This window comes from Vipera berus, assembly GCF_964194415.1.
Source record: "Vipera berus genome assembly, chromosome: 9".
Taxonomy (NCBI): domain Eukaryota; kingdom Metazoa; phylum Chordata; class Lepidosauria; order Squamata; family Viperidae; genus Vipera; species Vipera berus.
Window position 1 is genome coordinate 7,690,167 of NC_138212.1, and position 24,376 is coordinate 7,714,542.

General features: G+C 42.3%; 2 protein-coding genes across 5 annotated transcripts in view; one reads left to right on the forward strand and one right to left on the reverse strand.

Moving 5' to 3' along the window:
* Positions 1-20,367, reverse strand: ETV2 (ETS variant transcription factor 2). 4 transcript variants are annotated; one of them, XM_081335156.1, is made up of 9 exons: positions 20,175-20,367; positions 12,665-12,762; positions 11,345-11,422; positions 9,795-9,971; positions 8,828-8,908; positions 4,792-4,959; positions 3,416-3,577; positions 1,254-1,372; positions 1-381 (listed from the first exon to the last, which is right to left on the reverse strand). In XM_081335156.1, the coding sequence occupies exons 3-9, from the start codon at positions 11,418-11,420 to the stop codon at positions 196-198; spliced, it is 969 nt and encodes a 322-aa protein (XP_081191282.1). In that variant the 5' UTR covers positions 11,421-11,422; positions 12,665-12,762; positions 20,175-20,367; the 3' UTR covers positions 1-195. The 4 variants fall into 4 exon arrangements, with proteins under 4 accessions (XP_081191282.1, XP_081191280.1, XP_081191281.1 ...); XM_081335154.1 differs by lacking the exon at positions 20,175-20,367 and adding an exon at positions 19,908-20,147 and having other exon boundaries at positions 12,665-12,761; XM_081335155.1 differs by lacking the exon at positions 20,175-20,367 and adding an exon at positions 19,653-20,147 and having other exon boundaries at positions 12,665-12,761.
* Positions 20,224-24,376, forward strand: part of LOC308671880 (retroviral integration site protein Fli-1 homolog) — a gene marked incomplete at its 5' end in the record, with an annotated part of 26,092 nt that continues 21,939 nt past the window's right edge. Inside the window, one exon of the mRNA XM_081334363.1 lies at positions 20,224-20,241. Coding sequence (XP_081190489.1) covers positions 20,224-20,241 — 18 coding nt within the window. The remainder of the gene's footprint in view (positions 20,242-24,376) is intronic.

Consider the following 24,376-nt stretch of genomic DNA (forward strand, 5'->3'; position numbering starts at 1 on the left):
CCCAATCCAGAGAGGGTCTGCCCACCCCCTTACTCTGCAGCCCACAGCCAGCCATTTCTCACACCCTTGTTTTAGACATAGCTTAAAGGAAGCAGAGTCTTCTCCAAGGAAGCCGGTCCTGCGAGCTCTTCTGAGCTCTTCTGAGATTTTGGTGCGTAAGGAATGAAGAAAAGGTTCTCTTAAGATGGTTGCATGCTAAATCTGCAATTTCTTATCCAATTCAGCCAGGAGACCCTGGATGTCGCAAACAAAGCGGTAGACGTAGCGCTGGCCGCTAGTCTTGTGAATGATGTTCTTGTGGTAATAATAGCGCAGCCCCCGACTCAGTTTCTCATACGTCATGCGGGGCTTGTTCTTGCGTTTGCCCCAGCGCCTGGCCACCTAGCAGGAAACGAGAGGGAGGGGGGGCAGAGGGGAAATGAGCAGGCAGTCCATTGACACTGATAACCAGAAACCTATTTTATCCCAAGTCATTGCTCAAGCGTTGCTAGTTGTGGCTTGTGGCCAGACAATACACACATGCTGCATTGCCTTGGCCTGTTGTGGCTAGCACAGCATCTCAGGCTAAAGCAGAGAGCATTATGGAAATTGGGGGAGTGGGAGGGGAAGGACCACAGTAGATGAGGCCGTGATATTTCTTTCTCTGGAGGTTTACAGGCAACGGAGTCCATTAAACTCACTGTACTGCTTGCTTTATGATGGCGAGAAACCTCTGGTCTTTAATAAAGGGGATTGGGATGCTAAGGGACCAAGTTAAGCCCTGAGTTGTTTGTACGCCCTAATCCAGGGGTAGGCAACCTTGGCACTTTTATGACTCGTGGACTTCAACTCCCAGAATTCCTGAGCCAGCATGGCTCAGCATGGAAACCTCTTCATTTGCCCTCAGCATGGCTGGCTCAGGAATTCTGGGAGATGAAGTCCACAAGTCATAAAAGAGCCAAGGTTGCCTACCCCTGCCCTAATCCTAGGCCATGATTTGTTGGATTAGCCACAATTAGTTTTATGCAACCCATTAAGGCAAGCCATCCATGCCCACATCTAAAACCTGCTGCAGTGCATACATTTGCTCAGCTTCCTTTTTCCTGTTGCACATTCATAGGGACTAAGCACTTGATTTAACAAACACGAAACCATGTCATCCTGAGGACCATGTCCCCATCCAAATCCCAGTTGATGTATTCCTGAGAGATCCTTTGCCACAAGTGAAGGGCACCCTGGGTTGTGTAAATGAGGGGAGGGCGAGGGGGACTCACCTCGTGTGGGTCACAGAGCTTGAATTCCCAGTCGTTCCCTGTCCAACGGATGAGGGCTTGGCAGGAGCCATCTTGGAGAAGCTCCAGCAGAAAGCGCCATAACTGAATTGGCCCGGCCCCTGCCAGAAAAATAGGAGATGAACAGGGGCGATTGGGAAACAGCTATTATTTGCAACCAGAAAAAAAATAAGGGCCTTCAGGCATGCCACTTAAAAATAGAGGAAAGAAAGAAAAGGAAAAGAAAAGAAAAGAAAAAAGGGAAGGAAGGAAGGAAGGAAGGAAGGAAGGAAGGAAGGAAGGAAGGAAGGAAGGAAGGAAGGAAGAGAAAGAAAGAAAGAAAGAAAGAAAGAAAGAAAGAAAGAAAGAAAGAAAGAAAGAAAGAAAGAGAAAGAAAGAAAGAAAGAAAGAAAGAAAGAAAGAAAGAAAGAAAGAAAGAAAGAAAGAAAGAAAGAAAGAAAGAAAGAAAGAAAAGCAATCTGAAGAACCTTGAAAAAAGATGGTCTGCTTAAATGACTTGAGTTTCTCTGCAAACAACTGAAAATACTATATAGGTCAGGGATCTTCAGACTTGGCCCTTTTATGACTTGTGGACTTCAGGTCCCAGAATTCCTCAGCCAGTGCCTGGCTGAGGAATTCTGGGAGTTGAAGTCCACAAGTCATAAAAGGGCCAAGTTTGAAGACCCCTGATATAGGTGGTCCTTGACTTACACCTATTTCTTCAGTGACCATTCAAAGCTTCCACGGCATTGATAAAAGTGACTTGTGACCAGTCCTCATGGCCATTGCAGCATCCCTCGTGGTCATGTGATCAAACTTTGGGTGCTTGGCCACCGGCACATGTTTATGATAGTTGCAAGCATCGCAGGGTTCGTATGATCACCATTTGTGATTTTTCCAGCTGGCTTCTGACAAGCCAAGTCAATGGGGAAGCTAGATCTGCTTAACAACTGCAGTGACTTGCTTAATAAACGTGGCAAAAAAGGTCATAAAATGAGCTGCTCCTCACTTAACAGCCGTCTTGCTTAGAAATGGAAAATCTGGTCATAAGCCAAAACTACTCCAATGCTACAAAGGATTCTGTTGCAACCTACTCCTCACCCCACCCCAAATTAGGCAATGGGTAGCACTTCCAAGCTCTATCAACCACTTTCAATATATATATTTTTCTTCCTTTATCACTGCATTCAAAAGCTCCTGTCAAAGTAGGCTACCATTTTACAGAGACTGTATCCAAAAGCCAGAGGAATAGAATGGCAGATCCCCAGATCTTTTCCTAGTTTTAGAATCGCTAGTAAGAAGCCACATCATACCTGCCAGTTGATGGGGCAAAAAAAAAAACAAAAGGATTATCTGCATTTGATCTTAATGACCGGGCAAAGAATTTAAAAAGTCGTGTAACTCCAGACCCTTTAAGACTTGGAAGTTTAGTATTGTGTAGTGGGTCCGACGCAAGAGAGACGCCAGCCGGTGTGTGAGTTCAGCTCTTTATTGGAAGGGGAAGTGAACTGAGGAATGAGGGCTACCTGGCCTCCTTATATACCTGGCCAGGTAAGCTAACAGCCAATGGGGTTGGCCCTAGGTTTCCTGCCGAAACTGTCCAGGCCAACGCCCCCTGAGGGCTGTTGCTATGCAGATGCCTGCATACATAACATTTAGTGTCAGCACATTATTAGGTTTCTGATATTCTCCGACCTCAACCTTACCTGCCCGAGGAGCTGCTCGGACATCATCCCTGAATTGTATCGGAAGAGGAATGGGAGGGAAGAAAGGAGAGGAGAGAGGGAAGAGAGTAGAGGAGGGGGAAGGAAGTAGGAAGGTTGGAGGGAAAGAGGAGGAGAGGTGGGGAGAAACGGGAGGGGAGTGGTGAGGGAAAGAGGAGAGGAGAGGAAGAAGAGGGAAGTAGGAAAGAAAGGAGAAAGGGAGAAAGAAAGGAGAGAAGAGGGAAGAGAGAGAAGGAGGGTGGATACAGTGAAAGGGGAAATGGACGAGCAGCACCCAAACTTACGTGTATGTATTTATGTATGGCGATATATAATACCTACAGCATTACTGATATAACAAATGTTAAATACCTGAAAAAATGTTTAAATTTCATTGGTTAGTTTGTGGTATATTAAAGGAACTGTGAAAAATAAAATAAAATAAAATAAAATAAACCTTACCTGCCCGATCTCTAGGTAAAGTATTGGTGTTCCTGCTATCAGCCTGGTCTCTGCGTTCCCTTTTTTTCTGGCTCCTGATTGGTGAATCACATTGACAAGAATCGCTGTCCAAGGCACTGGATTGGCTGCCTGAATCGGGACCAAGGGACTCAATCCAATGTTCTAGAGATAACGGCAATGGATGAAGAGAATCAGGGAAGTTAGCATGAAAGCTAGTGATCAAAATCTTACAGAAGGACAAGAACCACACACACACTGCTTGCATTCACACAATCCCTTTAACCAGTTCCTTAAAGGCCCAATAGCATTTGGTACAAATGTAGCTAAGTTTGCTTTAAAGCAGCACATGGTTGGTTGGCTGGTTGGTTTATGATTCAGATTATTGTAGAATTCATAGAACTCCATCTGACTGGCCCGAAGTCACCCAGCCAGCTTTCACGCATAAGGCAGGACTAGAACTCACAGTCTCCTGGTTCTTAGTCTGGTTCCTTAACCTCTAGACCAAATTATAGTATTCTGATTAGAAGTCAGAAATCTTTGCTAGAAACTGTGTTGGCCTAATTCTTGCATTAAAACACATTAATAAGCATGAGGTGGGGAACTTGGGGGTTCAGTGTACATTGATGGAGCTCAGCCACTACTGCCTTAGCATCTTGAGTGAATTCAGCCACCACACTAGGCCATCATATGGTTCAGAGGTTGAGACAGAGAATATTATGAACCACACCAACTGCGCTCCCTTAATCTGGTTTAAAGTTAAACACATTGAGTGAGCACAGTGTTGAGGAGAAGCAGGATGTCTTACTCGAAATTAGCATTATGCTAATTTTGTTTTCATCATTCACATTCCACATGGTGAAAAAGGAATTGCATTTGCTTTGGGTTTTCAAAGGATAAGTCTCGATGGGGAGATGCAGAATTCTGGCATCTGCTTTAGTGATGACTTGGCCAAGGGATGTTGCACTGCTGGTTGAGGAATTCTGGGAGTTGAAGTCCATCCATCGTAAAATTCCTGAGGTTGAGAAACACTGCTCTAAGATTCTGCGATGAGCAAATGATAGGGCCTTCTTATGCTGTCATTAAATCCCAGAAATTTCTCATGGAACTCTTTTTAGGTTAAGATGTGAAAGAGTGACATACGTACATGCACGCTCACAAAATCATGTTGTTGTTGTTTTTTTAAAAAAACAAACCCCAAAAATCAAATAGCCCCTTCAGCTACCTAGCAATGATAATGCAAGCTGTGAAACACCGCCAAAGATGGTGAAACACCATCTAAAGCATGTTGAAAATGAATTTTTAAAAATCATGAACTGTCACGGAGGATAGTTTGGAGGACAGGATTCATACAAAGACATGCAAATGGGAGATTGTACCTTCCTTCGGCTGCTCTTGGTGGTCTCCCAGAGGAAGCTGAGCAGAAGACACCTGTTCTCCAGGAGAATCAGGATAGAGAACAAACCAAGGCTGAGGAACTGGTGGGGGGCAGCTGGAGCCCTCAAAACTGTGGGGTACACTGTCTTGTTGGAGCACCGTTCTAGAAGCTGCGGGAGATAAAAGGCACAGGTGTCGTCAGAATCATGGGAGAATGGTAGTCCTGTCACTTTTCTCCCCTGGTGTCTACCTATAATCATAGGTGCCTACTGGAGGCAAAAATTCCAGGTTGTAAACATCCTCAGGCTGCAGTCTCTGAGGAGAACAGCTTCTGGTCCTAAGAGTCAAAAGACCTTGAAGGAATTCAGGGTCTTTTTACCTCTCTCCTAAACAGATGTTGGGGTACAGGTGTGCCAGCCCAACAAGGTAGACCAGATTAAGAAACCAATGCTGTATAGATCATGATTACTTTGAAACAGCTCTAGTAACAGAGTCTTGCAAGTCTGAATGTTCTTCCTCCTCCCTCCTTTTATTTTTGTGTGAATTAGAGAGGGGCTGATCTGAGAAACTTTTCTCATATTATTTTCTTGATATTTTCAGGCTCAAACTGCACTTCTCTCACACTGGCTTGGTAGCAACTCTTTCCCCCGTCTGTAGGTTATTCTTACAGACCATGTCACCTTCAAGGCCAGTCCCTGTGTCCTCTACACAGGGAGAAAACAGAGCACATATTTATTAAGCGCTTGACTAGGGTTTGTCTGAGTCACAATTGCCTGGATTCACGCGCCGCATTCAGCCATAAGCCGGGATTTATGAACCATGATAGAATGTGCATAAGACTTCAAGCTGGATTGTGGTTTGATCCGTTGGGCTTAGGATGCCAGCCACCATTTGACTCACCCCAACAAATGTAAGGGAAAATTTAAGCAGAACGATGGTAAGATCTGTACAGATCTGAGGACCAATTTACTTATTGAGGCTATGGGTTGTCCACCTCTAGAAAGTTTGAAGAAAATGGACAATCAACACTCATGAATGGTTTAACTGGTTCTCCTACACATTGCAGAAGGTTGGACTAGATGATCTCGTAGCCTATTCCAACTGTACAACTTTCCGATGCTCTGATCAATGAGTCCTGGAGATTTCTAATAAGTGCCTTGTCTGGGAAACTTCAAAAGAATTCTCATCCATGTATAATGAAAATTGCCTTTTATGCTATACCTATAATACTCCTGTTGTAGTACGGTAGTAGTTATTATTCCTCCAATCCTCATCCACATTTCAGATATATAGCATTTAGCAATAGCACTTAGACTTATATATCGCTTCACAGTGCTTTACAGCAGGGGTCCCCAATCTTGGCAACTTTAAGAACTGTGGACTTCAACTCCCAGAATTCCCCAGCCAGGCATGCTGGCTGGGGAATTCTGGGAGTTGAAGTCCACAGGTCTTAAAGTTGCCAAGGTTGGGGAATCCTGCTTTACAGCTTTTTTAAAGTGGTTTACAGAGGCAGCATTTTGCTCCCAACAATTTGGCTCTTCATTTTACTGACCTCAGAAGGATGGAAGGCTGAGTCAACCTTGGGCCAGTCAGAATCGAACTGAGTTAGCCTGCAGTACTGCATTCTAACCACTGCACCACCACAGCAACATGGCAACTCCCATAATTCCCAGAGAGTTGCGTTGGCAGGGAACCATGGGAGTCATAGCCTAGCCCTTCTAAAGGGGAACAGTTTTGGGGAAGGCTAATAACTGGCAGCCTTACAACATTTCAGCAAAGTTTTTTAAACCTTCACTTCCTCTTGTTCCTTTAACTCCAAATTGTCTCAGCTGAAAGAAAGAGCTGGTTTTTATTGTGCTGTTATGCCGCGTCTTGCTCTGTCTTGCTGCAAAGCCACCATCAATTTAACTAATTTCAAATAGGAGTCCATGGAATATATTTTTTTTAAAAAAAGGGGATAATAAGGGGAGAGTAGCTTTGTTTAATCATCCCAACACACGTATGTATGTACTTAGCCATCTAGCCAAGTCATTGCGTTCATGTACTGAGAAATACCCATAAGGACTTGTGACATAGCTCATCTCACTTCCCTTTAAATAGGTACATGTAAGGTATTCTTTCTTAGCTGTACCCAGGGCTTTTTTTCTCATAGAATGCTCAGAACGGAGTTCCGGCACCTTTTTTGGATGGAACCTTGTAGGGTAGGCAAGGTGGGTTGTATGACGTGTGTGAGTTCCGGCACCTTTTTCTTTTACAAAAAAAGCACTGGCTGTACCATTTTTAAAAGGATTCATTGAAAGGTATACTGATGAGCCTAAAGAAATTTTTCACCTTCACTGAACATGTAGCGATGGCTAAGCTACAGTATAGAGTTATCATAGGACCAAATTTAAGCAGGAATGAATCCCCCGTATAAGTCACGTTACTAGCAAGGCAAATTTAGATATCTGCCATACGGCTTCCAAAGAAAATAAGGAAAGAAGCTAAATTTAAAAAAAACCACAGATGAAATTATTTAAACAGATATGAGCAAACATGCCCAAATGTTTATGATTAAATATTAAAAGTATAGCATAAATATTTATGTGTTCCAAAGGTTCTGTTCAAAAAACAACTGGACTTAATATTTAGGTAATGAAAGACAGATTGTGTCATCAAATTCTTTACTGCAGCATTTTTACTTTGATCTATTTCTTTATTTTGCCTTTTATATTTTTATTTTTCACTCTTTGGGACCCTTTAAGGTTCTGCAGTTTAATAAACAAAAAATTAAAACTTTTTGTTTTGATGTGATTCTTTTTTTTTGTTTTCAAAGAAAACATACACACAAATGCAAAATAGAAAACAGATCAAGAACATAAAAGAAAAGCGCAAAAAGGGGGTCTAAAATCTCAAGAAGTTTATAATTTTAAGCTGCAATATTAATAAATGGTTGAATATTTTAGCCTAGAGGGCTAAAAATCATGGTTAAGCTTGAAGCAAAGGATAAATATCAAGAATCACGGCAGAAATTAGAAGCTACAAAAAAAATGAGTCAAAACTGAGCATCTATTTTGCTTTAAATTTTCCAAATATTGAAGTTTGAATCAACATTCGGTAAGGTTTGAGTCATTATGTGTGAGTTCAGCAGCCACTTTAAATGTATTTAATAAATAAATGAATCTGTTAATCCTCATTTCCCGTCAAATGAGGATTTGATAGTTATGAGAGTTTAAGCCCCACAATTCTTCTTCACCATGATGTAAAGAAGATTTTGAGACTCTAGAGGGAGTGCAGAGAAGAGCAACAAAGATGATTGGGGGACTGGAGGCTAAAACATATAGGGAACGGTTGCTGGAATTGGGTATGTGTAGTTTAATGAAGAGAAGGGTGAGGGGTGACAGGATAGCAGTGTTCCAATATCTCAGGGGCTGCCACAAAGAAGAGGGAGTCAAGCTATTCTCCAAAGCACCTGAAGGCAGGACAAGAAGCCATGGATGGAAACTAACCAAAGAGAGAAGCAGCCTAGAACTAAGGAGAAATTTTCTGACAGAACAATTAATCAGAAGAACAACCTGCCTCCAGAAGCTGTGAATGCTCCAACACTGGAAGTTTTCAAGAAGAGACTGGACGGCCATTTGTCTGAAATGGTATAGGGTTTCCTGCCTGAGCAGCGGGTTGGACTAGATGACTTCCAAGGTCCCTTCCAACATCATCATCATCATCATTATTATTATTATTATTATTAATAATAATAATAATAATAATAATAATAATAATAATAATAATAATAATAATAATAATTTCCCACTAAGTATTTCCTTAGTGCAGGGATAGGCAACCTTGGCTCATTTATGACTCGTGGACTTCAACTCCCAGAATTCCTGAGCCAGCATAGCTCAGCATGGAAACCTCTCCATTTCTCCTCAGCACGGCTGGCTCAGGAATTCTGGGAGTTGAAGTCCACGAGTCATAAAAGAGCCAAGGTTGCCTACCCCTGCACTTAGTGCCACAAGCTTTCTTTCCTCTCTCTCCTTCCAAGTATCAGCCCAAACTCACCACCATGGTATGGTTCTCTGTAGTCTGGATCAGAAGAAACTTGCTTCAATTCCATGATGGTCTTGGTGTACTCAGGAAAGCCTCAAAAAGAAGGGAGATAATTCCATTAATGTTTATTCTTGCAGTGACGGTATGTGGTGTTAGGGATGATGCATTAACTGCTGTTTATAATTCTACTGCTAAAGTGATACCTAGGGTTGTTAATACATAATTTCTTGAAAATTGATGGATAAGCAGCTTGTGAAAAAACCAGAGACTTTATTTCTATATACGATCAAAGCAGTGAGACCTTTGCAAGCACAGAGATAGAAGGAGGTGTGGATTCTCACAGTGGAAGAATGGATGGTGAGATTAATGGAGCTGGCTGAAATGGTGAAACTAAAAACCTTGATTAAAGAGAAGAAAACTTTGGAGACCACTTTTGAACTTCTCTCTTGAAAAGGGAAAAAAATGAACTTTTAATTTGGGGACTTGATGACAACTCTTCATGATTGCTAAAAATAAGGAGAGAAAAAGTGCCAAGAATAAAAAAAGAATAGGAAAGGAGTAACATAATTTTTGTAGACATTTAATAAAATATATTTGAAATAGAATATCCAACAGTCATATTCCTATCAAAATTAGAATACTGCTTTATATTTAAAGAGAATGTTTAGTACAATTTAAATTCAAATCTCCATGAATCTGCCTCCACACTATTCTTAATTTTGTTTAATCCCTTCCTTTCAGATTTTCTTTACATGTCTAAAATAAAGTCTTAGAAAAGAGAAAATAAAATAATTCCTGCTTGAACTTTCATAACTGTAATGGATTCAAGGGATGGAAAGGGGAGAGGAGAAATGCAGATTCATGCACCCTCTTCAAATTAAGAAGGAATTCTGATAGAGCACCGGTTGGGATAAATAATTTGGGATTCTGATGCTATGACTACATCCCAACTTCCTCTACTGCCCGGAATGCTATTTACCTTTTAAGCCAAACGATTCATGGCATGCCATTGCCTTCTCAAAACCTTCCAGTTCAGCAAGGTAACTTCCCCCAGTCCAGCTTGGCAGCTCCTGCACCATTTCATGTTCTGGTAGAAACCAGGAACCTACGTCACCAAAATCATCTTGGAAAATCTTCCTGTATTCTTCCAAAAAGTCTTGTGGAATGTAAAGAGAGAAAACAGAATGTAAGAGGTGTCCATATTCTTCACTGTGCACCCAGACCCATTGCTGGAATTAGCCTGGGCTGATCGGTGGGTTGAGATAGCCACAGCCCGCTGCTCTCTCTGTATTTGTGGCCCGATTATTCGTGCAGGACACAAACATGAAATAATGTTTATTTCTTTGAAGCCGATGCCACAGCAAATCGGTAGATCTGGCAACCTTGGTAGATCTTTAAAACAACAATCTAAGCAGGATCAGCCCTGATTGGGATGGGACACCACCAGAAAATGTCAGGTTTCAAATAAATGAACGACCGAATACAGGCAGTCCTCAACTTACGATCACAACTGAGGCCAAAATTTCTGTTGCTAAGTGAAACATTTGTTAAGTGAATTTTGCTTCATTTTACGGCCTTTCTTGCCACACTTGTCTAAGTAAATCGCCGTAGTTGTTCAGTTAGTAGCACGGTTGCTAAATGCATCTGGCTTCCCCATCGACTTTGTTTGTCAGAAGGACACAAAATGTGATCACATGACCCCAGGACACTGCCACCATCATAAATATGAGTCAACGGCCACACGTCTGAATTTTAATCACCTGACCTTGGGGATGCCGCAACAGTCTTAAGTGTGAAAAACGGTCATAAGTCACTTTTTCAGTGCCGTTGTAACTCTGAATGGTCATTAAATGAACTGTTTTGAGCTGAGGACTATATGTAAGCAAACTACCACCCAAGAAGAAGGCAGGACAACCCTTTTTCCATCTTGTTGTCAGAAAGATCCTATGGATGTAATCAACAGGAGCTGAGCTCAGCTCTAATGAATCTCTACCTTTTCTTTCACTTTCTAGCCAAATGCCATATTGGACAGAAATCTGGCTAAAAGAGTGAGCCATCTGACTGCCAATCTTTTATCAACTCTCCAAAAAGTGAGCAGAAGGGGTCCAAATTTGAGGTGAGAAGAAGCCAGCCAAGGACCAAGTTTTTAAATGCACCAAATCAGGCCATGAGCTTTAGAGAAACACCCTTCCCCCCCCCCCCCACGGTTGCAATCCTATAGAAGACCCAGTTGGGCGGCCGCTACAAAAATTGATGACTTTTCCATTCTCAGCTCTCCTCCTTCATCCTTCGTGGTCAGGTGTCCCAGAGTGGAGCATACGCAGACACCCCTGGCTTTCCAGTTACACATCTATTCACAAACAGGTGGCCACATCTGGGGAAGGATTTGGCAAGAAGAAGACACGCTCTACCGGTTTCCTCTGTTCGGAATAGAGGTGCAGGCAGTTGCCAAGGCCAACTTAGTGGCCTGTCAAAAACAAGACAAAATGGTTGTTTCATTTCCCAAAACAAATTAAAAGCCTCTCTTACCTGTTCCTTCAATCTCTGCTCCAGCAGGGACCATTTGTACCGGGTTATCCCTCCAACTTTCTGGCCCAGACTCCATATCTGCAATTCATGGAGAGAGGCAAATATAATCCCCACCTCACTTCCTGCAAGACCATCTCTCGTCCTGCTTGACTCCCAGCCAGGAGAGCAGGTAGATGGTCCATGTTCATCCCTCAAGGTGGAATGATTAGGAGAGAGACATGATTAAGACTGCCCACCCCAAACCAGGACTATAGCCCCCATCTGTCTCCGAGTGTCATTTCTGAAAATAAATAAATGCTCTCGCCTGCCTTCAAAACATCATGAACAACGTTTCAATTATTTACAACTGTATAATAATGTTAGACTGCATTCATAACGCGGGTTTCTCTTAACGTGAGCTCTTAGTAGTCCAACTTTCCATCATCTGTTAAATAATCAGTCGTTCACTATGGACAGAAATTACTGTAATTCCTTATCATGCCTTCTGATTTAAACTGTGCTGATTGTTGCCGTTGTTATTTCCATGCTAACCGGGTTTTAATAATGACCTGATTTTTTAATGATATAAATTGTTCACTTATGTAAAACTAACTAATGAAACATTGCAAATTCTTATCTAACACACGCATATATGTAGATACATATGATACTCAGGTATATAAAACTAAAAATATTTTTTTAAATTATCGGTTAGATATAAATATTTTGCAGGATCCAGGGACATGTATATTTGCCTTCATTAATAAAATATTTTATCTATACATACATTCAGATTTGTACACAAATACATAAATATGCTATTCGGTTATGTAAAACTGTTTTGTGAACTATTGAAGATTCTTATGTGTATATATAAAATGGAAATTTATAACACAGAAATATAAATGAAATGTTATATATCTAATCATACCCTTCCCGAAAATGGATTTATTCTGTAACTAAATTCAATAGTTAAAACCAGCTAGAAACAAGCCGTAGGTGGCATTGGGTAGAATTTGGGGGGGGGGGACCCACCTAACCTCTAGTGAAAAGAATGAACTGAATCAGATTTTCCCAATTCAGCATCATCCAAAACATGTTGGCAACTCCCAGAATTCCTTTGGCCATGATGTTCCAGATGTTTGCAGTCTCAACATTTCTTTGGGTTCCTGGCTAAGAAAGGCTAAATTAAATAGACTTTATCGTATATCAGACTGCAGATACTAGATATTAAGTCTGGCATTGGTTGCGTCCAACCAACATATTTTTGCATTAACTTTCACACACTCACAGACACATCACTCCAACACAATTGTTGCCTCAGCCCCTGATTTTACTCACCGCTTTGCAGTGGTCTCTTATGGGATGGCTGGTATGGAGAAATTTCTTGCGGGTAAACAAATCCCAAAGATTGAGTGGCACAAAATATCTTCTGCTCCTTGGAATTGGGAGAAGTTGGGAGAAGAATAGTTACACCTAGGTGTATCTCTGACCAAGTGGCTTTATGCTGCTTTCCTCGTACAAGTATTGACCAGTGCTTATCCCTTGCCAGGGGTCTCTACCATTCCCCCCACCCACCCAACTTTTCCCTCTGTATTCATATCCTTGTACTTCTTTGCTCCCATTGGTTGAATGAAGGAGCAAGTTTCGTGACTTTTTCTGTGTTTTTGAGGGGGGGCGAGGGGGACAGAGGCAGACGGATTTTCCATGTCAGCACAGCCAATGTGTGTGTCTGTGTGTGTGAAAGAGACAGAGAGAGAGAGAGAGAGAGAGAAGGAGAGGGAGAGAGTGTGTATATCACGACTTTGCAATCCCGGAGGGGTGACCAGGTGGCCAAATTTCAGAGACAGAAAAAAAGGTCGTGAGAGGAAGTGAGGGGTGTTTATCTCTCAGGAACAAAATACAGTTCACCAAATCTTCCAAGCAAGCTAGTCCTCCCAACTCCAATCAATCTTCACAGGAGACACCGTGACTTCCTCCAAGGCCTGCCCTAAGACAGAAAAGCCTAATTTTCTCACTGCGTCAAACGCCTGCTAACCCAGGTTTATTATTCCTGAGAGCCAAGGCTGTTTACCTAGGATGCTGAAAGAAGAACATTCAAAGAGTTACAGAGAGCTCTTCCTAAGCTGTTGGACCACCACTCTCAACCAGCCATGCAAGTTCAAGGGAGGGAGAGCTAGAATTCAACAAAGCTCTAGAAGGAACTAAGTTGACCAACTCTACAGTTATATCTACACGCTGTGCTTAAGAGTAGGAGAGGTGAGCTTAACAAACACCAGCAAGGAGAAGAGGATTGGATCAGAATCATAACGTGGGAGGGAAAGTGTGCTGGCTATGCCTATCCAACACCCAACTGAATTGTGGTGCTTCCAATGGGAGATCTTGAGATATTTACCCACAAAACAAGCAAGATATCCTCACACACACCCCTTGGTGCTCACAAGCACCTTCCTAACACAATGGTGACCTGTATTGAGAAACAGGAGTTGGGGGGTGGGGTGGGGTGTAGGACAAGCATTTAAAAAACTGAGTCTGGTTGCATTGTAGCATTATGCTGTATAATTAAAATCAAGTACAGTAGCTTGATTTTGGCCATGTTGCCCACACACTGTCTCTCCTGCGCACTTTTCTCCATGGCAAGCAATGAGTGGCAGAGTTTCCCAACCCATAGAGAAGCCAGTCCCCTTGTACTTAAACAGCCCTAAACCACAAACCCACAGAATTGGGCAATGGATTGAGATTGGGCAAGAAACAACAAAAGAGCTCTCCCCACCCAACAAGCTTGTTACCCCTAATTGAGCCAGGAACTAGCCCCACATCTGAGTCTCCATTCACCTTTCCCAACCTGGTCCTCTCTAAATCAGCTGGACCACAAACTCCCCCCCCCCCGTCGCTTCCTGCCAGCCTGGGCAAGGATGACAGACTGTAGTTCACTGCATCTGGGCAAGGCTTATTCAAGATCAAGGGTGCATAACCTTGGCCTGGACATGATATGCTGGGGGCTAGATCCCCTTATGTTTAGTCTAGAGAAAAGAAGGACTAAGGGTGATATGATACTAGTGTTCCAGTATTTGAGAGGCTGCCACCAAGAAGAGACGGTCAACTTATTTTCCAAAGCACCAGAAGACAAGACAAGAAGCAAAGGATGGAAACTAACCAAGGAGAGAAGCAGCCTAGAACTAAGGAGAAATGTCCTGGCAATGAGAACAATCAATCAGTGGAACGGCTCACCTCCAGAAGTTGTAGGTTCTTCATCACTAGAGGCTTTAAAGAAAAGACTGGACAGTCACTTGTCTGAAATGATCTAGGATCTCTTGCTTGAGCAGGGGGCTGGACTAGAAGACTCCCAAGGTCCCTTGCAGCCCTATTCTTATTGATTGATTGATTGATTGATTGAGTAGGATGATGTTGTAGGTAACATCAGTCCCCAAATAAATCTGTTTTAATTATAGTTCCAAGCCAAGTATTTAAAGAAAGCATCTGTCAAATTGAAATCTGCAATTCAGTGGCGACTTCTGGAGGGGTTCGGCGCTACATAGAGTCCTGGGGCTTGTGCACCTCTGTCCTACATGAAACCTGAAGTCCTGCCTCCTTACCTCCAAAGCACTATCTGCTCTCCATCCTCCTCCCATGAACAGGCCCCTCACCCTGCATTCCAGCTGCCACAATGATCTTTCAGAAGAACTCTTACTTGTAGGCTCACGGCTCCTCTTGAGTTTGAGGGCGCTCCATTCTTTGCCCTTTCCAGGGAATCTCAGGAGAGAGGTGGGTGGGTGGGTACACCAGCCTCTGAAAGTATGGTGTGAGATTGTGCAACAGCCCCAGCATTGAGAGACAAGGAGTGCACAACAGCAACCGGAAACCACAGGGCCCCCACGCCTTACCGCAAAGCACAAACCAGGTGCAGTGGAGCTCAGAAATGTAGTAGAAAAAAAAGGAGGAGGAGGAGGAGGAGAACCCAGAATGAAAAGAAACTGTCCCTTTGCTCTGCCTGAGTTGGAAAGCTGGACTTTTTTTTCAGCCAACAGCAAATATCTAGGAACAATTGAGGGTGTGTGTGTGTGTGTGTGTGTGCGTGTGAGTGTTGTCCATCAAGGTGAAAGAGGCAGATGACCAAGGCACTACTAGGTCAAGTTGGGCATCTTTTTCTTAGGGAGGAAAAAACATCTTAAAAACAAATTGATTTTTTTTTTTAAAAAATAAAGATAATATTCCGGCCTCTCTTTTATCTGAGTCCTGAAACATCGGCTGGACAGGCAGAGAAGAAACCAAATATCTCTATTTCCAAAAGTATGATTAAAAAACATGAAATAGAAAATAGGGTAAAATATTTCCCAGTTACCAAATCATCCCCTGGATCTGCCCCTGGGCTTGAGGTGGGGGGGGCCTTCAATGACCTGGTCCAGGTAAGGCAGGGGTAGGCAACTTTGGCTCTTTTATGACTCGTGGACTTCAACTCCCAGAATTCCTGAGCCAGCCATGCTGAGGAGAAATGGAGAGGTTTCCAAACTGAGCAATGCTGGCTCAGGAATTCTGGGAGTTGAAGTCCACGAGTCATAGAGCGGCCTAGGCCTAGGCCAGGGGTAGGCAACCTTGGCTCTTTTATGACTCGTGGACTTCATCTCCCAGAATTCCTGAGCCAGCCGTGCTGAGGAGAAATGGAGAGGTTTCCATGCTGAGCTATGCTGGCTCAGGAATTCTGGGAGTTGAAGTCCACGAGTCATAAATGAGCCAAGGTTGCCTACCCTTGACCTAAGGTACAAGTTTATGTTTGTTAGGAACAAACCTTGCAGCCAGAAAATATAATTTGCATTACTTTCCCTGAATGGACCATTTAGGACAGGCATCCAGAACCCTACCCAGTTCTGTACATAAGAGGCTTTCAAAGATTTACCAGATTTAGAAATAAACATTGCACTGCATTCAGCAGCCGTACTGAATTAACCCATTTTTTTGGACTTGTGAAAAACACCCAACTACAAACTAGCAAAAGAGGCTGAATTCACACGACACTCTAAAGAGAACCTAACCAAGATGAATTCTAACTGAGCTTCCCCACGTTGTGTGTGGATGGAACCCCTAGAGTTAACTCTTGGGATGACTGTGAACACTACCGGCAATTGCTGTTGCTACATCACAAAGCATTAAAGCCTGCCATTTGTTTCATAACATGTTATCTTAAAAATACGAAAACCACTGAAACCTAGTTTCAAAAGCACAATTCCAAATAACTACAAGAGAACTCTACAGTGAGTTTGTTTGTACAGGGCTTAACCTAATACTTATTCACTCATCTGAGTTACAAATAAATAAAGTACATGTAGTTAAGAACAGAACAGAACAGAATAACAGAGGTGGAAGGGACCTTGGAGGCCTTCTAATCCAATCCTCTGCTCAGGCAGGAAACCCTATACCGTTTCAGACAAACTTGATGGCCAGGATGCATGCAGAATGCTAAACCAGGGGGGGAAAATAATCCGGGTGGAAATTGCCAAGATTAACATGTTGTGTGAATGCAACCAATAAGTTGGTTACAGACCCAGTTAAGTGTGTTGTGCAGACGCAGCCAAGTGGGTGTATTCTACAGCAGGGGGTAGCAGAGTGAGCATGCTTTCAGCGGAGCCCATCAAACAGAACTGTTAATTGATGGTATCTGTGGAAGATCTTTCCTGCAGAGATGAAAGAGCAGTCACATAACAAGAGAAATCTATCATTGGATGGCCAGCCCCTACAATGCCTTCAGCGGCAAAAGTTAAAACCAGAGCCTGGCACTCAGACCAGGAAACGATAAACAACAACGTATATGGTATCTTCCCCTTTATCAAGCCATTATAGGAAGAGAGAAACAAGACCATTTCAGCAAGGTAAATGCAGTTAGCGTGGGATTTTTAAGAAGTACATGTGAAAAAGAGATAAGGTCAAGAACGAGTGAGCGCTGAATTCACGTGGATTAAGTACAAAAAGAGAATGGCCAGTGCAAAATGAATATGTTGTGATGGTTTGGTAATATAGAGAGAATGAACAAGGATCACATTGGAAAAGAAATTAAGGTGCATTGTATGAGTTGAGAGGAACAGAAAGGCTCAAGAATTCAAGGTTGGATGGAGTTGAGGAGAACCTCAAAAAGAGAAAGTTTGATAAAGAAAAGCAGTGTATGGATATAATGGAGGTAAGGAAGGCCGACGGATGTGATAATGGAGGTATAGTGAAGGATGTTGGCTTAAACTCAGAGGCATTTATAGACAGCAGATATTCAGTCACATATTTGCACCCGCCATTTTGATTTCTTTGATCTTCCTCTTGCCTCTATTTAAATATATTTAGATGTAGCTATATTCCCTCTAAATGTATTTAGATGTAGCTCTATCTCCTTTTCCTTTTCCAATTTCATGCCTATAACTTCTTTGCTATTTCTTATTCTTTTTCTGTTTTTAGCACAGGGGTCCCCAATTTGTGGGCTGTGAGGGGTTTGCAACCAGGCCGCGGAAATGGCAAGCCAGCATTCATGCACACGAACATCCTCACTTGCGTGAGCAGTGGGCAAGCATGCGCGCGCTCCATTCAAGCAAGCAGCAGACACGCGTGATTCGATATTATTCTTGCAATGGGTTTCCATTTTGATAACCATACATCACAATAAACTATAACATAGTTTGCTGGGGCTTGAATTTGTTTATTCTGCAGACAAACCCATGGAGATGTATTAAACCATGACTTGATGTCAGCTTAATTGGGTCAGCTAAAAACCAAATGGGCGCACTTGCACCAAACACTAAATTTAAATAATATTAATCATGATTCATTTTTTAATTCCCCTTGTGCTGTCCAAATTTAATCCAGATGGTTAGTTTACATAATTTGCAAAATCAGACTATGGATTAATTAAATAATCAAGTTAAATGTGCTATGTGTAGATACAGTCATCTTACTGTATCTGGTCAACCAATAGTGATTTGTTCAATAAAATATAGCCCAAACTTTCTGATCTAGTAGACTGTAAACCAGTCTAGAACTTTCTAGATTAGTATTTCCCAATCTTGGCCACCTGCCTGGGCAATTCTGGAAGTTGAAGACCACACATCTTAAAGTTTGAGAAACACTGTTCTAGATTCTTATGTTATGAAGCCACTCTGTACTCCAGCATATAAATAACCAATGACTTGACTGAGGACAAAAGAGAAGAAGCATGAGATAGAATAATCAGCTAATTGTTATCATTTAAAAATTGTTCCTGCTCACAGGATAAAGAGAGAGGATCAGATCAGATCATTCTAATTAGAATGACTCCAGTCCAAAATTCACATCAACAATGTTCAGCAATTTACTGATTAAATATAAATTAATCTCAATTAAGAAAGACACAGACTGCATGTGAATCTGACAATAGTCTCCATCCGAGAATAAAATTTTTCACTTCTCCTGTTTTCTTTTCAAATAAACTCTTTTCTCAAATTTTTCCTAACCCAGACAAAATTGATTGGAATTTGACTGATATCATGGACACCATATCCTTCATCCTAACAAAATGTACACCGCCCTGAGTCCTTGGGGAGAAAGGCGGTATAGAAATTCAATTAAATAAAATAAATAAATAAATAAATAAATAAAATGATTTCATACCCACTGACCCATTATATCTGCCAATATCTGTACCACTTCAATTATTATTTTTTAAAATTCCTTTAGTTAAGCAGAATACGTAAGTAAATAAATAGTGGGTACCCTACTGCCAAGCAAAGCTCTTTTTTTACACAAATGCCACCAGATTCTACTCGGGTCCATAATAATAACATAATAATAACAACAACAATAACAAAAGCTCAGGAATTTCAGGTTATTTCTTTGCTGAGACCGATGGTAGAGAAAATAATAAAAATAAAACAAAGCTAAGATGGGCATCAATAGCAAGGAGAAAGCTGGCCAGAAATAAAAAAAAGTAACCTCATCTTATTGTCTCCCAACCATGGAGCATGAAATGATTGGCTACACCGTGGTCCAATGTGGCAGCCATTTTGTGAGGGTGCCCAGAGGTCATTTGCTGACCTAACAAGTTAGTCTCCCAAATAGACTAAGCTCTCAAAACAGCCTCCCTATCAACTGCACAACAGAGCAGCAGCATTCACTAACGTAGCAGAGTCAGAATCAAGGATTACAAATGAAATCACTGAGCATGAACTTATAAGCAGTTTGCAATTCCGGTCTCGTTGAGATCTAAAGTGAGTAAATCATTCATCAGGCTTGCCTGCCCTCAGTCTAGCAGGCCCCACTGAAAGCAATTCGCTTGAAGAAGGTAACCTGGCGCAAACAAGGGGGCTAAGACAGAAGTTACCTCTGAATGGGTGCAGTGCCTTTCCGACTCCAGAAGCTACTTTTCAACCCATAAAAAAAACCACTTGCTCTAAAGATCAAGCATTGGGTCCTCCTGATTTTTGTGGGGCGCACCCCTCTCGGTTCTGCTTCTTGCAAAAATAAATCAAATGTCCCTCCAAGAACAACAGGTCTTCTTTTGCCCTCATCCCTCTCTGTTTTTCACCCACCGTTTCTCTTGTCCTTCCATTCCTGTCTCAAAAATCTCTTGACTTACCCATTTGTAATTTGAACAAGAAGAGGGGGGGGGGAAATGCATCTAAGCCAACAATGCTATTTAAAAAAAAAACAAAAAAAAACTTTCAGAGCCTGTAAGCTTGGTCACACCAATAGGAAACCAGCCCTGGCGGTTTGTGTGACTTCACTTCCCAAAATTAGACGCACACATACACATCACACACACACACACACACACATACACACACACACCAAGCCTTGTTCATCCGGCCCCCTGCGCAAGATCAGCCCTGCCAATGCAACTCATCTGAATGCCCATGGAGATCTAGGCGGAAAGCAGCAGGTAGAGGCGTGCCATGGATTGCACCATCAAGGTAAGTCCTGGAGAAGTTCCTCCATCTTTGTTAGCAGCTGATCCCCTCGCTTTGTCTCTCTCTTCCAGTTTGCACTGAGCTGGTCTCTGGTTCAGTTCCTCTCTGTCTCATACACACCCAGCTCCAGAAACAGGGGCCCCCTCCGCTCTTTCCTTCTGGTACAAAAAAATTTCCTCTTCCTTCCCTTTCGTGGCGGTTGATGTCTCTGAGTTTAAAAAACCCAAACCAAACCACCACCAGGCACTTTCAGCTGTGACGCAGAGAGCCCCTTGCACTGCTAAGTCTGGCCAACGAAAGAAAGCCAGATGAGCGAGTTTTGGGGGATCCCCATACTTTGTCACAACTGGACACAGAGGCGTATCTTTCGCCAAACCATCAAGATGCCAGACAAGAGATGAAAATGGCATCTCCATGCTAAAACACAGAAGTCCAGGGATGGATGCAAAGTGTTGGGGGACACGTCACCCCCAAACTGGAATTACTTCCCTGCGGTAAGAAGTCAGTTCATTTTATTTTTTGCATTCCTGATGTTAGTAATCCCTTTTCAATTTTTATAAAGCTTTTATCCTTTCCAACCGTAGCTGTTTTTATTCATTCATTATTTCTGACTTTAGCTTTTGATTTCGCCCATTCCTTTTACATTTTGTTTTCCTACATAGCACACATTTCTGACCAGGTTGGCCAAGCAGATGCTGACTTATGCAAACACTGGAGGCTTTAAAATTTTATCAGCTCAAGGGCATGCCTTGTTTTAACCAAGCTCCGCTCTTGAAAATAATAATAATAATAATAATAATAATAATAATAATAATAATAATAATAATAATAATAATAATAATAATAATAATAATAATAATAATAATAATATTAGGGGAGAATTTTCAGAATTAATTGAGAGGAATTTTTCCTCTGATCAAAGTTTGACAATATATAGTTAACTCTTGTCTAAGGATATGCAATTATCTTCGGTTTTGCATTATTATTGGCAGGGAAGGAATCTGTGCTGGGATTTTGACTGTAGTTTAGTGCTGACCTGTTCAGATTTTTAAAGTTGAGGGAAATGGAGCCTTGCTTAATCATTTGTAAACAAGAAGCTGTCTGTCACAGTGAAACCAGCAAGCCAGGGCTTCGTTGTCTGAGCTGTTCTTGGAAATAGTTGGCTTCAAGGGGACGCATAGAGACCGTAGACTCAAGACTAGCAAAGGATCTGGCCTAACATCCTCATCCGTCTTCATTCTCTATGACCTTTTGGACTAGCTGGTGAATACAGCTCTACAACATCCAGGTTAAAGAGACCACTGATGTCTTCTCTCACTTGAGGGTTCCGCCAAATCTTGAGTATGATCTTGGGTTTGGCATCAACTTCAGGATTTTCTGGAATGCTTGACGTGTGAAAAGCCAAGATTTGCCTGTTTGTTTTTCTTTCCCTGGTCATTTTGTGGCAGGGACAGATAAAGTTGCCTTCACTTTGCTTTCCATGGGACGCAGAAAGAATGATTCAGTTTCCAAACAATAAGGCCCTGCCGTTTTCTTTTCTTCAAGTCAAGCCAAGTTAATCAGACACCACCTCATCCCACATTCTCTGCTCTTCCTGCTTTCAAAATAATTTCATCTACAAAAGCCATCTGATGAAGATTTAGCAAGGCAGAGATATGAATCGGATCACCTGCCCATGTGTGCAGATTGAGGGGCTGTTAATGGACAGTGCAAGGCTAATGTAGATTCAATGAATCATTGCTTTAAAAATGAACAAAAAGAGAGTCTTCAGAAGAGATCAGGAGACTCTGAGTTCTAGTCCCGCCTTAAGAATGAAAGCCGGTTGGGTGACTTTGAGTCAATCACCAGGAGACAGTGAGTTCTAGTCCCGCCTTAGGCACGAACCCAGCGGGGTGACTTTGGGCTAGCTAGTCTATCTTTCTAGGCCCAAATCACCTCACAGGGTTGTTGTTGTGGGGAAAATTGGAGGAGGAGGAAGACGTATTTGATGCTTTGACCTATTTATAAAAATAATTTTAAAGGTGGGATAAAAATTCTTTTTAAAAATCCCATTTTGAATTTCTGGAGCAACTCTATCATCGGGTCAGCCCAAAACTTTAAGAAAGCAGAAGCAGAGGTTACCAACTTTTTAAACATCATTATTGCTTCCCACCCACCCCCACTCCCCATCCTGTGTGCAATTGTTGAGATTAGCAGGTGAGAGAACATTTAACTTTGGGGCAATGCAATGTTGATTCTTTCAAATTGGTTTCTTCTGTCACATGCCAAGTCTCGGCTGGGGGTTATGTAGGAGAGGGGTTGTTAAAATAACCCTCTTTTGTCGTGCCAGGATCCTCCCATAATAATTGTAAGGATACATTAAAAAGAATGGGCTGGATCTGATCAAAAATCTCCCAACAATGAAGGAAAATTTCTGGAAAACTCCCACGCACAACATGAGCCAAAGAGCAATCAAATGATCTTGGTGTCCTCTAACAACAATAGTTTCAGAGGCAAACTATTTCTGATTTCCTCCTGAACTCTTTCTCCATGGCTTTGCAGCACCTTCTGGAGATATTTTGGGGACAAATTCAGGGCACCTTGTAATGGCAAATTCCATAGTAAAACCCCTTGCAAGCAAATCCTTTGCATCTCTTCATAATCTCCAGCACCATGTTATTCCTGATAGGTTGCTTCCAAAAGTTAACATCCACATCCAAAATTTGCTAGACCACATATATTCATCTTTAGCATATCTTCCTGACCTGCCGCTCATAAGTAGGTGTGTGTGTGTGTGTGTGTGTGTGTGTGTGTTTGTGTGTGTGTGTGTGTAGGAATTGCTTTGCCCCTTAACTGCTTTGGCTCATAAGGTTTTCCAGTCCTCAGAGTAGTGCCAACTCAGCTCTACAGATTTTCAGAATGCCTCCAGATCATGCCAGTCCTTTTCTAGAATAAAATCTGCTTCCCTGCTACCCACCTCCCCAAATTCAACTTTGACATCCTCCTCCTCCTCCATTCACTTTGACGTTTCAGGATTAACTGCAGGAGAAGATATGATTTCCATTGACCTACTTAACATAATCTCAGACTCCCTTTTCTGAACAAATATCCCCACTCTGGTATGATCTAACAAATATCCCCACTCTGGTATGATCTAACGTCTTTTATGACTCATGGACTTCAACTCCCAGAATCCCTGAGCCAGCATGGCTCAGCTTGGAAACCTCTCCCTTTCCCCTCAGCATGGCTGGCTCAGGAATTCTGGGAGTTGACGTCCATGAGTCATAAAAGAGCCAAGGTTGCCTATCCCTGATCTAACGGTTAAGGCAGTGTTTCTCAAACTTGGCAACTTAAGAGGGGTGGAGTTTAATTCCCAGAATTCCCCAACTTGTTATATTATACAGCATGCAGGCTGGGGAGTTCTGGGAATTGAAGTCCACATATCTTAAATGTTGAGGAAACCCTTGGTTATAAGGATAAATTATGAGGAAAGGCCACATCTAACTCCATCCTCAGCCATGGAAATTTCCTGGGTGGTTTGGGGCAAGTCATTCTCTCTTATCCCAATCTATTTCACAAAGTTATTGTTACGGGGATAAAATGAATGGCAATACCTGTCTAAGCAGCTTTGAGCAAAGGTGGAATATCGATCTACCGAAGAAATAGTCTTCTCCTGTGACGTCCATCTTCAAGTTTCCTGGGTGACAATTTAGACATGCTCATCTCTCTGCTTTTTCATTTGCTCAATCTAAACCTACATCCTTGAGATTTCCTGGCGGTCTCTCATCCCAGCTTGATCAGCTTTTCCAAGCTTACCCACTAGGGCTGGTAGCAGCCCTTCAGCTGGGCAACCCTTAAACCAGAGGTCCCCAACCTTTTGGGCACCAGGGACCGGTTCTGTGGAGAAAGGTTTTTCCACAGACCTGAAAGTGCGTGGTTTTGTGTGCTGCCTGCATCCCACGGAAGGGGCTTTGCTTGTTTGTGCGGCCCAGTTGCTGGCATGCCGCGGCCTGGTACTGGTCCATGGACCGGGGTTTGGGGACCTCTGCTCTAAACAGTCTCTTTGAGCGAAGATAGGAAGGCTTTCCTATGCCAGGTACCATTTCATACCCAGCCCACTCCCTCCAGTTTTGAAAGATTCTTTCTCCCAGCCTGTCCT